The sequence below is a fragment of the Coenobita brevimanus genome, chromosome 29 (genome assembly GCF_032717465.1).
Source record: "Coenobita brevimanus isolate Jiangsu-jjx chromosome 29, ASM3271746v2, whole genome shotgun sequence".
Lineage (NCBI taxonomy): Eukaryota > Metazoa > Arthropoda > Malacostraca > Decapoda > Coenobitidae > Coenobita > Coenobita brevimanus.
In genome coordinates, this window is record NC_136982.1 from 40,884,263 (window position 1) to 40,896,762 (window position 12,500).

General features: G+C 43.2%; 1 protein-coding gene across 1 annotated transcript in view; it reads left to right on the forward strand.

The window, feature by feature from the left end:
• The window catches only part of LOC145394895 (vascular endothelial growth factor receptor 1-like), a 53,660-nt gene that overhangs the window by 12,349 nt on the left and 28,811 nt on the right, over positions 1-12,500 (forward strand). The window contains exon 4 of the mRNA XM_080268646.1: positions 9,812-9,889. Within this exon, the coding sequence (XP_080124772.1) occupies positions 9,812-9,889 (78 nt within the window). The remainder of the gene's footprint in view (positions 1-9,811; positions 9,890-12,500) is intronic.

The following is a 12,500-nucleotide window of genomic DNA, read 5'->3' on the forward strand; positions in this document are numbered from 1 at the left end:
AAGAAAAATAGCTGCATAAAACACACACACACACACACACACACACACACACACACACACACACACACACACACACACACACACACACACACACACACACACACACACACACACCTCATTAATTTCCTAAGCCTATGGACATCATTTTACACCATTCATGCTAAATCTGTTCATCTTAGGTCATCGATCTGAAAAGGTACTGATACTTATACGACTGTGCGACTCTTCTAGGCCCGTAAAGAATCTCCCTAACACCTCTTCCTAAGCGATTTATTTTGCTTGTTACACCTCATTGTCTTTTTGTGTGTTATATAAATTCTTCTGATGCCGCCATACTCAGCATAAGTAACCCACAAAAGGCTATTGATCAACCATTTCCAAAAAATAAATCGCTTAGGGAGAGGTGTTACGGGCCCTAGACTGAGCAAAATCATCCGGACAAAGAACCATTGAAGATATGTTTTGTGTTATAACTTTTTGTGTACTCTATTTGATATCAATATTATATATATATATATATATATATATATATATTTTTTTTGGAGTCGGAAAAGATATGTGTCGTCACCCTGTATATGATAGATGGCAGGATAACTTGAGAGAGAGAGAAAGAGAGAGAGAGAGAGAGAGAAACAAAAGCTGATACTGACCCCTTCAATTTCCGTCACTTAATAAAGCTTCCACGTACTTTCTTTCTTTCTCTCTCTCTCTCTCTCTCTCTCTCTCTCTCTCTCTAGGTCTCTTTTAGTTTTTTTTGGGGAGTCAGAGACCAAATCATACAAATATACAAATTTTTGGAGAGTATGTTTTTGTATGTTCATTAATCAGAATGGAAATTTACACACAGGTATATTAGTGTATTTTACCTATGTGGAGACCATCTTGCACTCCCTTGGCAATATTGGCTTTCTTGATATCCATTTTCCTTTGTTTTCGTCACGCATTCTCTCTCTCTCTCTCTCTCTCTCTCTCTCTCTCTCTCTCGTATCTTGCGTCAGCTCTATTCTCTCCCAAACTTTCTGTCAGCCTTGTTCTGTCTCTACCTTTTTTTCTTACCTTTCTGCTACGTGAAGCGTGTCTAAAAAGAGGACGTGTATGCCAGGGGTGGAGAGAGAGAGAGAGAGAGAGAGAGAGAGGGAGAGAGAGAGAGAGAGCATATGCACATGAATTGGATAACTTTTCCGTTTCGCTCCTTCTCATGTCCTGCATTTCTTTTCATCATCCTCATAACTTTCTTCAGCCTCACATCTTTCCTTCATTTCCCCTCTCTTATCTTTTTCCATTATCATCCTTATCTTCTCGCCTCTTCTTCTTTCTCATACCCCTCTTTCTCACTTTTCACTTTCTCCCCTGTTTCTCCGCCTTCAGCCTGTCTTCTTCTTCCTCTTCTCTCTCGTACTATCTTCTTTCTCCTTTCTTTCATTCGTCATCTCTGGTCTCTTCATCTCCCCTTCTTCCCTCTTTTATCGTTCTCATCTCTTCTCTTCCCCTCGCCTTCTCCTCTCTTACCTTTATTCTCTATTCTTTCCTTGTCCTTCCCACTTTCACCGTCATTCCTCTTCTCTCCCTTTTTCTTTCCTCCTTATTCTTAGCCTTCCCTCCTTCTCTGCATTATCTTATATCTCTCCTTCCTTTCTTTCCTTCCATCCTGCCCTTTAGTTTCTCTTCCTCCTCTCCTTCTCTCTCCTCCATTTATCTTCATCTCTCTCTTTCCACTTTCTGACTTCCCTCTCCTTTCCCCGTTTCTCTCTTTCTTTCTCCACCACCTGCCTTCCTACCCATATCTTCCCTCAACCTCCCCTTCCTCCTCTATCATCCCTCACACCTCTCTTCCCTCTCCCTCTCCCTACCATCTTGCCTTCTCCCCACCTCACTCGTACGATGCCCAGTGCAAACGCAAAAATTGGTACCTTTATTTTTATTTTTTTTATTTTCATTTTTTTTTTTGCATAGTTATTTCTATCATTTTATAAAAGATTGGAAATTGGAGGTAGGGGGGACAAATAGCAAAAGGCTTATATTTTCAGAGACCATAACGTTTTTTTCTCATTTGTTATTGTTTAAGAGAGAAAAGAGAATTAAGACATGCATCTCCTTAGGTACCACGAAACTCTGTGGAGACGCATCTTGACCTAAGGAGACGCATTTTTTTTTTTTTTTTTTACGAAGACAAATTATACACTCCATACATAAATACTAACCTCATGGATACTGGAATGAAAGCTTGGTACTTTTGGTTATAAGGTTACAATATTTAGGCAACAAAACTGACTAACATAGGCATATACAGTTTAATATTAACAGAGAGACAGATTTTATAACTAAACCTACTCATTTGCCTCAGTGGCTCATTGTAGGCCATTAATATAAGAGTTTAGAGGATGCAGGGAAGCTATACGTGGAACATTCATGCTGATACTAAAAGCTAAACAGAAATGCCATACTCTAAAAAAAAAAAATCATAAAAGGATCATTATTTGGCCTAAATTATGTTTGACAGTAGGAAGTGATAGATGATTTAATGTCAGATAGGAATATAAAGCCCTTCAAGCGATTCTGAATTACTGTTGTAGGAGATTCTAGAACCACCATCTCATTTTTAAGCACACGGTATGAGGTGGCTTCAGTGTCAGGGGAGCAGTAGAAGGTGGCAGATTTTTGACGTGGGAATGACATAATCAGTCTACCTTCATCACTGTCAATGACCTTCCCAATAAATGCTTGAAATGATGGCGTTTGCTGCCGGCCTCTTGTCGATGATCTGAGCCCTCTCGACCTTCAATCCAACCCATGAGTCTTCAGCTGGCCCCTCCAAAGGCAACTTGATGCCGAAATCCGCTCCATTATCAAGGGTTATACCATCATCTGATGAGTTGTGAATACTCTCTTGGTGTTCAGCATCTGTAGAACTGTCCCTATGATCTGCAGCCACGCGTGTTGGGCACCTCTTCTTTGCAGGTCTAGAGGCCGGAGACTTTCGTTTGGGACCTGTAGACTTTGTGAGCCTGTTCTGTCTTTCAAGTTCTTTTTTTCTGCTTTTCTTCCTCCAGTTTATTTTTCACATCTTTCTGCCTCTTTAATTCCTCCACCATCTTGCTAGAAGATATAGAATACACTCTGTCCAGAACGGTTATTTTTTTAGCCCTTTTCCAGGCCTACGTTCAGGGTAGAAGTTATGTTTCAGGAAGTTAGGACTAATTGCCCATGCGCTGTTCCATTCCTTTTGGGCTGCATCAAGCAGAGTACTGGGTCCAGCAAACAGGGCTGTCCCACGGAAAAGGGGAGCACGTAAGGTTCTCTAGGGGTGTTGCGATTGACTGACTAGAGGAGGGTTGTGATGCACCCCTTATCACTTCTTACAATACTAAACTCATAGTTCTCTGGAAACTCATTACTCATCATGGGGTTTGTTCTCTTCTGGGGTTAGATGTTCATGGGTGGAGGGACACCCGTCGGGACACAGATTTGCTAGGACTGTGTTGCTGCACTTCTGCTTTGCTGACGCCTCTTCAAAGACCACATTCTCCCCACGCTGGGCAAGGACCTTGCCTCGTGAGAAGCCAGATTTGTCAATGTTAATGTTCCTAGATGGATCATTCAGAGCATCTATGATGTCATTATCAGTGCAGTACGTGAGAATGTCCTTGAACCATTGGCAAACAGATGCCTTGCCAACACTTTTCCTACATGTGGTGAGTGTTTCTGGTGTTTGGAAGTTAATAGTAGGATGTCTCTGATGAAAAAGCCTCCACCATTTCTCACGAGGGCAATCATCCTTGAAGGAGGGAGGCAGTGCCCTTTGGAATTTCCTTTCTCTCTCATTCTTTAGAATGGTGGAAACTGCTTTGAGTACATTAGACTTGGTTACTGGCCGAGCTCTGTCGCATGACAACTGTATATAGTTCACTAATACTTCCTCCCTAACATCTGAGAGCAATGGTTTTGGACCCATTTCATGCTGACTGGATGGTAGCCTGAGAGTTATGTCTGAGTGTTGCTTCAGGTATTCCATGGTTCTTCTCAGCAACACGAAGGTTGATGTCCTGTCTGCATGCATGAAGGAAAAATGGTTAGTAAGAATATAGAAAAGCATGGATGTTAGGCAATGTAGATTCAGTGCAAATATTTCGTGGCAAATAGATAAATACAATGAAGCATTAGCAAGCAAAGTTTAGTAAATGAAACATGTAGCAATCATACTCACTCCTCATTCTCCCGCATAGGCCAGCAGTTTGAATGTCATTGTCTGTGTAATCACGTCTAGCAGCAAGTCTGTTAGCCTTTTTTTTTTTTTTTTTTTTTACAGCCATGGTTTACAGGCAAATCGTAGTTAAATTTCATGCACCTGTGAAAAAAGAAAAGGTTACGTTTAATAATGTTAACAAAATAAACATATATATACAAGGACCAAAGGAGACGCACACCAACCACCCTAAACAGACGCGCGTCTTCATAGGTTTTACTCAGTGCGTCGCTGTAGGTCCCAGGGTAGCCGTCGTTCTAATTAAGGCAGCTTCGTCAATGGTGAGGGTAACTCAGCCTTATTTATACGGGGCGTAGAGGAGGGTATGGCTTTCTACCAGTGTGGTGTATGACCTTCTAGCATCAGTTTGAAAAAATGCGTCTCTATTGGACATTAGAATTTTTGTTGGACCTAAGGAGACGCACCCCCTCCCCCCCTTGAACCATGCAAGCAGAAGCCTCTTGGTCATGCAGTGGTATACTTCAACTCACGCACAATCCACCTGCAGCAACAGGAAAGAGGATCCAATTAGGGAACTGAAAGAAAATTAGCTTTCAGAATTGTCTTTTTTCCTAGGCTTTCCGAAAGGAATTTTGTGGAAACAAGAATTTTTTTTAGTTCACCTCATCTCATACAAAAACATAGGAAAATAAAAAGCTCGTACTATGTGAGACTATCGGTGAATGATTTTTTAATATGAATTTTATGGCACAGTTTTTGCATCCATCTACTCGTCCCAATTGTGTGCAAGTTGTTTGTTTGTTTGTTTTTTTTCAAGTGCGTCTCTCTGGCTCCCTATCCTCTATCCTCTCCTCTCCCCACCCCCTTTAATTCCTCACGCTCGTCTCTTCCTTCCACCACCTCTTCTTTCTCCTCCCCACCCACTGTCCTCCCCTTCCCTTTCCCTTTCCCTCTCTTACTCCTCCCTCCCGCCTCTCCTAGCTTCCCCCCCAACTCTCTCTCTCTCTCTCTCTCTCTCTCTCTCTCTCTCTCTCTCATCGATACTGCTTAATACCCAGGCATTTTTAGGCCTTTTTTCCGACAGTAAATTCTCGGTGTCGCAAAAGTTCGCATGAAAAAAAAAAAAAAAAATGCTACAGGGTGGTGAAAAAGTGTTGGGAATATTGGCAGTATTGGGGAGGTAACAGTGGGGGAGTTGGGAAGTGGGGAGAAGGGTGGGGAAGGATGTGTGTGTGTGTGGGTGGGTGTTAGAGAGAGAGAGAGAGAGAGAGAGAGAGAGAGAGAGAGAGAGAGAGACAATCAGCATCCCACTTTACGTGATCCCCGATGCCCCCAAAAATCGTAATGACCAGATATCGTTCAATTAATGTCCTTATATTTTTGGCCATAATTATTTTTGAAGGCAGAACTAACTCATTTCCTGCAGCGTTGAAAAAAGGACCCGACTCGACCTGAATTTACGTGCGAGCAATTATCTCTTTGCATATATATCATTGCCATTATGCTAATTGGTCTGGGAATGCAGGAGTGTAGATTTTACGAAGGTAATTTTTGGCTGCTTCACTCCTGCGGTTGAGAGGGAGCCCTCGCGTGGTGGCACTGGTGTGACTGGGTAATGGTGCTGCCTGGTTATACACACGTCCCTCTGTTCCCTCTCTCTGTCCCCTGCAAGGAGAAGGGGTGCAGAAAGGCTACTTCAGCCAGCAGTCTACGGGGTTCACGTTCACATAAGCTGGGGTTGCAACGACTACAGTTTCTGTTATTACCTCTATTACTGTTATTAAAACATCCCACATCCCTGTTGGAAGTTTTGTTTTTGTCAGTATTATTATTAATTATTTTAAAACTGCGGTATTTCAAAGGCTATTTTGCCTAGAGCCTTCAAACTTGGTCAGCTTAGTCGGGCAGCTGTCCGTTTGTTTTGGACGTATGGTGGCAGTGCGTCAACCTGATCTCCGGACATTATCAGGAACACGGAAAAGTGAGTCAGCCACTCTTTCTCAAGACCCGCTTTAGCTAGGAAGCTGAAATTTTTTACTGCACTATAACTTTAAGGCGGAAGCAGTGCGGAATGGAGTGTGGTTCTAATCGGCTCATTATTCTCTGAGATCGCGCGGCGTAAAAAAATGGGACTTTTCCAGATATTCCGAATGTCACTTAATATTCCATGAAGTATTAAAGTTGGAGGCACCAAACTTGGTGGACTTATAGACTGTGATGGACTAAGATGACATGCACATATCAGCGACCTTGACCTCACGGTCCCTTTATAGCTCGGCTTCTAGTAGGCAATGGGTGTGGGTTTTTAGCAGAATTGTCCTTGGACAGTTTTGTGGTGTTCTAATTATTACTGTTATTGCAGTTACTATTATTACTATTAGCACTACTTGAGAGGAGCATGTGGAGTGACATGGAGGGACAGGTTGACGAATGAAGAAGTGAAGGAACGTTGTGGGGTAGATGTGGATGTGGTTGAAAAGATTAGGAGAAATACACTGAGGTGGTTTGGACATGTGGAGAGGATGGAGAATGAAAGACTGACTAAGAGGGTGTATGTAGGTGAGGTGGAGGGAGGGAGAGGGAGGGGTAGACCGAGGATGAGGTGGAGGGATGGAGTTGAGAGGTATATGAGGGAGGGGGGGGTGAGTTGGGGGGAGGGGAGTCAAATGGTGGGTGACAGAGTGACTTGGAGGCGTTTTGTCTGCGGCCACCCTTTGCGGGATTAGGGCGTCGGGCTATAGATAGATAGATAGATAGACTACTATTACTTTTACTACTACTACTACTACTACTACTACTACTACTACTGCTACTACTTTTACTATTATTACTACTACTGCTATTACTACTACCATCACTACTATTACTCCTACTATTAATATTACCCTTGCCTGATTTCCAGTTAATTAGGGAAAGTCCACACCTGCTCCAAGGGTCAGAGGTCACAGATTGCCATGACCTAGCATCAGGTATATAATTTCCCCTTCCGCAGGTGGAATATAATTAGTAGAGTTCTCCCCAGCATTAAGGGGGTAATTAGGAAGGTATTAACATTCTCAGCTCTGTTTACAAATCATCTCGCCTCCTCTTCGTCTTCTCTCTTACTTTCACTCTCTTTTCTGTATATATTTTTTCTACTGCTCTTTCAGCCTGTCTTCTTTTTCCTCTTCTCTCCCTTACTATCATCTTTTTCCTCTTCTCTCCCTTACTATCTTCTTCTTCTTTCTCATCTTCTTCTCTCTCTTACTGTCTTCTTCTTCCTCTTCTCTCCCTTACTTCTTCTGCTTCTTCTTCTTCTTCGCTCCCTTACTATCTTCTTCTTCCTCTTCTCTCCCTTACCATCTTCTTCCTCCTCTTTCCCCTTTCTTTCATCCATCATCATTAGTCTATCTTCATCTATTCGTCATTATTTTGTCTTTCGCATCTCTTCCCCTCTCCTTCCTCTCTCTTCCTAACCTTCCTCTCTCTTCCTAACCTTCCTCTTTCTTCCTAACCTTCCTCACTCTTCCTAACCTTCCTCTCTCTTCCTAACCTTCCTCTCTCTTCCTAACCTTCCTCTTTCTTCCCAACCTTCCTCTCTCTTCCTAACCTTCCTCTCTCTTCCTATCCTTCCTCTCTCTTCCTAACCTTCCTCTCTCTTCCTAACCTTCCTCTCTCTTCCTAACCTTCCTCTCTCTTCCTAACCTTCCTCTCTCTTCCTAACCTTCCTCTCTCTTCCTAACCTTCCTCTCTCTTCCCAACCCTCCTCTTGCTTCCTAACCTTCCTCTCTCTTCCTAACCTTCCTCTCTCTTCTTAACCTTCCTTTCTCTTCCTAGCCTTCCTCTCTCTTCCTAACCTTCCTCTCTCTTCCTAGCCTTCCTCTCTCTTCCTAACCTTCCTCTCTCTTCCTATCCTTCCTCTCTCTTTCTATCCTTCCTCTCTCTTCCTAACCTTCCTCTCTCTTCTTAACCTTCTTCTCTCTTCCTAACCTTCCTCTCTCTTCCTAACATTCATCTCTCTTCCTAGCCTTCCTCTCTCTTCCTAGCCTTCCTCTCTCTTCTTAACCTTCCTCTCTCTTCCTAGCCTTCCTCTCTCTTCCTAGCCTTCCTCATTAACCGGAACCATGATCATGCAAAATGAATGGCCAACCCTTTCACTCCAATGACGTCTTTATTAAATTCTTGCTTTTTCCAGACGATTTTGTTAAGCTGAGGAGAGTCTTTTCGCACTGACTTCTCTCTCTCTCTCTCTCTCTCTCTCTCTCTCTCTCTCTCTCTCTCTCTCTCTCTCTCTCTCTCTCTCTCTCTCGAATTTTGGAGCTTGAGGGATTTAACTCACCCATCACTCAACCCTTCACTCAAGCACTAGAGGCAGTCGAGCTGAGTAAAATCGTCTGAGGGTGACAACAACAATAATAATAATAATAATAATAATTAATAATAATAATAATAATAATGTTAACCCATTCCCCATGATGGAAAATTCTGATGTGGTATTCCAGCCAGACGATTTTCTTCAGCTGAGAGTGGGTCATAGGAGCCCTGAGCCAGCAATCGAGATGTCCCGGGTTCGATTTCAAGGGTAACCACAAAACCTTTAGGCAGGGGGTCTCTATCTCGGTCTCTTCGCAGCTCAAGTTAAAATAGGGACGTGGATGGCACAGTGATGGTTGCGTGTCTGTGGGAAGCTTCGTTGGACGCTTGGAGAGGGGGGAGGGAGGCGATGGTGTAGTGGTTAGCACGTCCAGGTCGATACTGGAAAAAAAAAAGCACAGCAAAATTCTTCAGCACAACTCTACATCAGGAGACTCTATGTAACCCAAAGAAAACCCCAAGTAATACCGTAGTTAGCCCTAAAGAAAAAAAATGGTTCTGTAACAATACCATAGTTAGCCCTAAATTCTATCTATCTATCAGGTGTATCTATTTCAGGTGTATCTATTTCAGGTGTATCAGGTGTATGTATTTCAGGTGTATCTATTTCAGGTGTATCAGGTGTATCTATTTCAGGTGTATCAGGTGTATCTATTTCAGGTGTATCTATTTCTTATCATTTATTTACCTGTCCATCAAGCCACTAAGCAAATCTGTCTTTATCACTATTAACTGTTGTCTGTCTGTCTATCTATCTATCTATCTATCTATCTATGTCTGTCTGTCTATCTATCTATCTATCTATCTGTCTATCTGTCTGTCTATCTATCTATTTACTGCCGTCGTTGATAAGGCTTAAGACATATCCATCTTTCCTCTCCTTCGTACCTGGTTATCTGTCTGTCTATCTATCTATCTATCTACTTATCTGTCTGTCTGTCTGTATCTATCTATCCTGTCACTTGCTTCTATCTGTTTATCTATCGCCCTACAGATATCATGCATGAGACAGAGACCTTCACATCCTCACTGTGGGCATCTATCTGTCTATCTATCTGTCTGTCTGTCTATCTATCTATCTGTCTGTCTGTCTATCTATCTATCTATCTGTCTGTCTGTTTATGCACCAACTTGTCTGTCTATCTATCTATCTATGTCTGCACCAACCAGTATGTCTATCTGTATATCTATCTGTCTATCTATCCATTTATCTATCCCATCACTGTTTATCTATTTATATCTATCGCCCTACAGGTGTCGTGGATAAGGCAGAGGGACCTTCACATCCTCACAGTCGGCATCTTCACCTACACCAGCGACGATAGATTCAAGGTCAGTAGAGGTAGATAGACGGGTAGGTGAGTGGCGGTAGATAGATAAATGAATGGGTAGGAGGTTGACAGACCGAAGGTAGTAATAGGTAGACTGAGGCGTGAGTAAGAGGTAGATAGATTAATAGGTAAATAGAAGTGGAGTAGTTAAATTGGTAGATGAGCTGGAGTAGACAGATTGATGGATGGGTAGATAGATAGATAGTCAGTAGATATAGATAGATAGATAGATAGATAGACTGATGGGAGGGTAGGCGGAAGACAAACGAAGAAAATTAAATATATAAAAATAAAAGATCTGTTTTGGTTAATGAAAATAGATAAATTCATATTATATAAATCAAAATAGATAAACCGATAGATAAATGAACGAAAAATTAATGTGCAAGTAATTTTGTATAAGTAATTGTGGTTGGCTGAGGCGAGCACCATCCTCTCACTCGATGTAGCGGTACTTTCAGGATACTCTACAGTGAGTGACAAACCAAATTTTTTCCCTACACCTACAACACACACACACACACACACACACACACACACACACACACACACACACAATTTAATCACATAAGGCTACTCAGGGAATATCGACTGGTCATCTTTTGCCTTAAATATATGAAGCAGCCTAGACCCGGGCCCCTACGCTCCTGGTGGAATAATAAGGTGTTAGATGATGGTATTTGAGAGAGAGAGAGAGTCATTATCTTTTAAAACATTATGCTTCTACTCTCTCACTTTTATCCTTTATATTCCCAGTCCAAAATCCCTTTAGGTTTAATTGACACTAAAACTTTTACGAATCTCTCTCTCTCTCTCTCTCTCTCTCTCTCTCTCTCTCTCTCTCTCTCTCTCTCTCTCTCTCTCTCTCTCTCATAACCTCTTCAGATCACTCTTTTTCCCTCCATTCGCCTCTTCCTCCTTGTCTCTCCTTTTTCTATACTCCTTCCACTTCAACCTGACCAAGTTTGTGTTTCCAGCTTATTTCACGTAACTCAGTGGCAGAAAAAGACAAGGTTGCTGCTACCTATTCATTTTCATTGCACTTCTTCGTGACTAGCATCATATTTCACCGTCTGTCTGTTGCACTTTAGCTTTCAAGATGGAGAAACGTCAATTTTAGGCCAAGTTAAAGTGAAAAGAGTATGGTGTTTTTCAGTCTCCATTCCTCTCTTCCTCCTCCTCCTCCTCCTCCTCCTCAACTCTTCATATCAGTCTCTCACGCATTCGTTCCATCCATATAGTTCTTGCTCCTCGACTCTCCCTTACTCCAAACACTTCACTCTTATAGACTCTCCTAGTCAGTCTCTCTCTCTCTCTCTCTCTCTCTCTCTCTCTCTCTCTATGACCGAACCTCATACCTATGCAGATTTTCAACGAAGGCATCACACTAATTACCTTGGTGAAGAGAGAGAGAGAGAGAGAGAGAGAGTCAGGAATAACCTAGGAAGTGGGAGGAGAAAAGTTAGTTCAAGAGGAAATGTGAGAGAGAAGAATGACGGGAAGTGGACAAAGGAAGAGAGAGAGAGAGAGAGAGAGAGAGAGAGAGAGAGAGCAAGGGTCTGCATAACGTTTCCTGTTTCACTTAAGCTTGTCCCCACCTTCCACCTCCCAGTCTCTCTCTCTCTCTCTCTCTCTCTCTCTCTTCCGTCTTAACTTCTCTCTTTTTTCTCCCTTATCTCTCTCCTTTCCTCTCTTCTCTCCTTCTCTCTCCCCTCCCTTCTCCACGCTTCTCTCTTCCACAACTCTTTCATCTTAGTACAACTATCCTCTTCCTTCCTCCTCTCCTCCTCCTCCCTCTTTCTCCTCTCCTCCTTCTCCCCTCCATCCTCTTCCCTTCTCTCCTTCCTCCTCTTTTCTTCTCCTTCTCATCTCGTCCCTCTTCTTCCATCTTCCTTCCCTCCTTCCTCTTCCCTCCTCCTCTCTTTCCTCCTCCTCTCTCCTCATCTCCTTTCTCCTCCCTCCTCCTCTCCTCCCTCCTCCTCTCCTTCCTCCTCCCTTCTCCTCCCTTCCCTCCTCTTTCCTCCTCTTCAGTTCCCTCCTCTTCCCTCGTCTTCACCTCCCTCCTCTTCCCGTCTCTCCTCCCTCCTCTTCCCTTCTTTTAGTCTCCCTCCTCTTCCTTCCTCATCACCTCCCTCCTCTTCTCTCCACATCACCTCCCTCCTTTTCCCTCCTCTTCACCTCCCTCCTCTTCCCTCCTCTTCACCTCCCACCTCTTCCCTCCACTTCACCTTCCTCCTCTTCCCCCACCGTCACCTCTCTTCTCACTCTCTCACCCCCCTCGTCCTCGTTTCTCCCCTCTCCCCCCTTTTCTCTCTCACAACTCTTCCATCTCCCTCCTCCCCTCCCCTTCCTTTCCTTCCTCCCCTCCCCTCCTATGCTCTTCTCTCCCCACCCTCCCATCCCCCTCTTTCTTCTCTCTCTCTCTCTCTCTCTCTCTCTCTCTCTCTCTCTCTCTCTCAACTCTTTCTTCCCCTCCCTCCCTCCCTCCTCCTTCCTCTTCCTTCCGTTCCCTCTCACTCGCTCAATTCATTCTCAACTTCTTTCTTTAATTTTCCGAGAGCCAGCCACCCCCTTAATGTTGACTCTCGAGAGCAAATTTGTGAGAAAGAGAG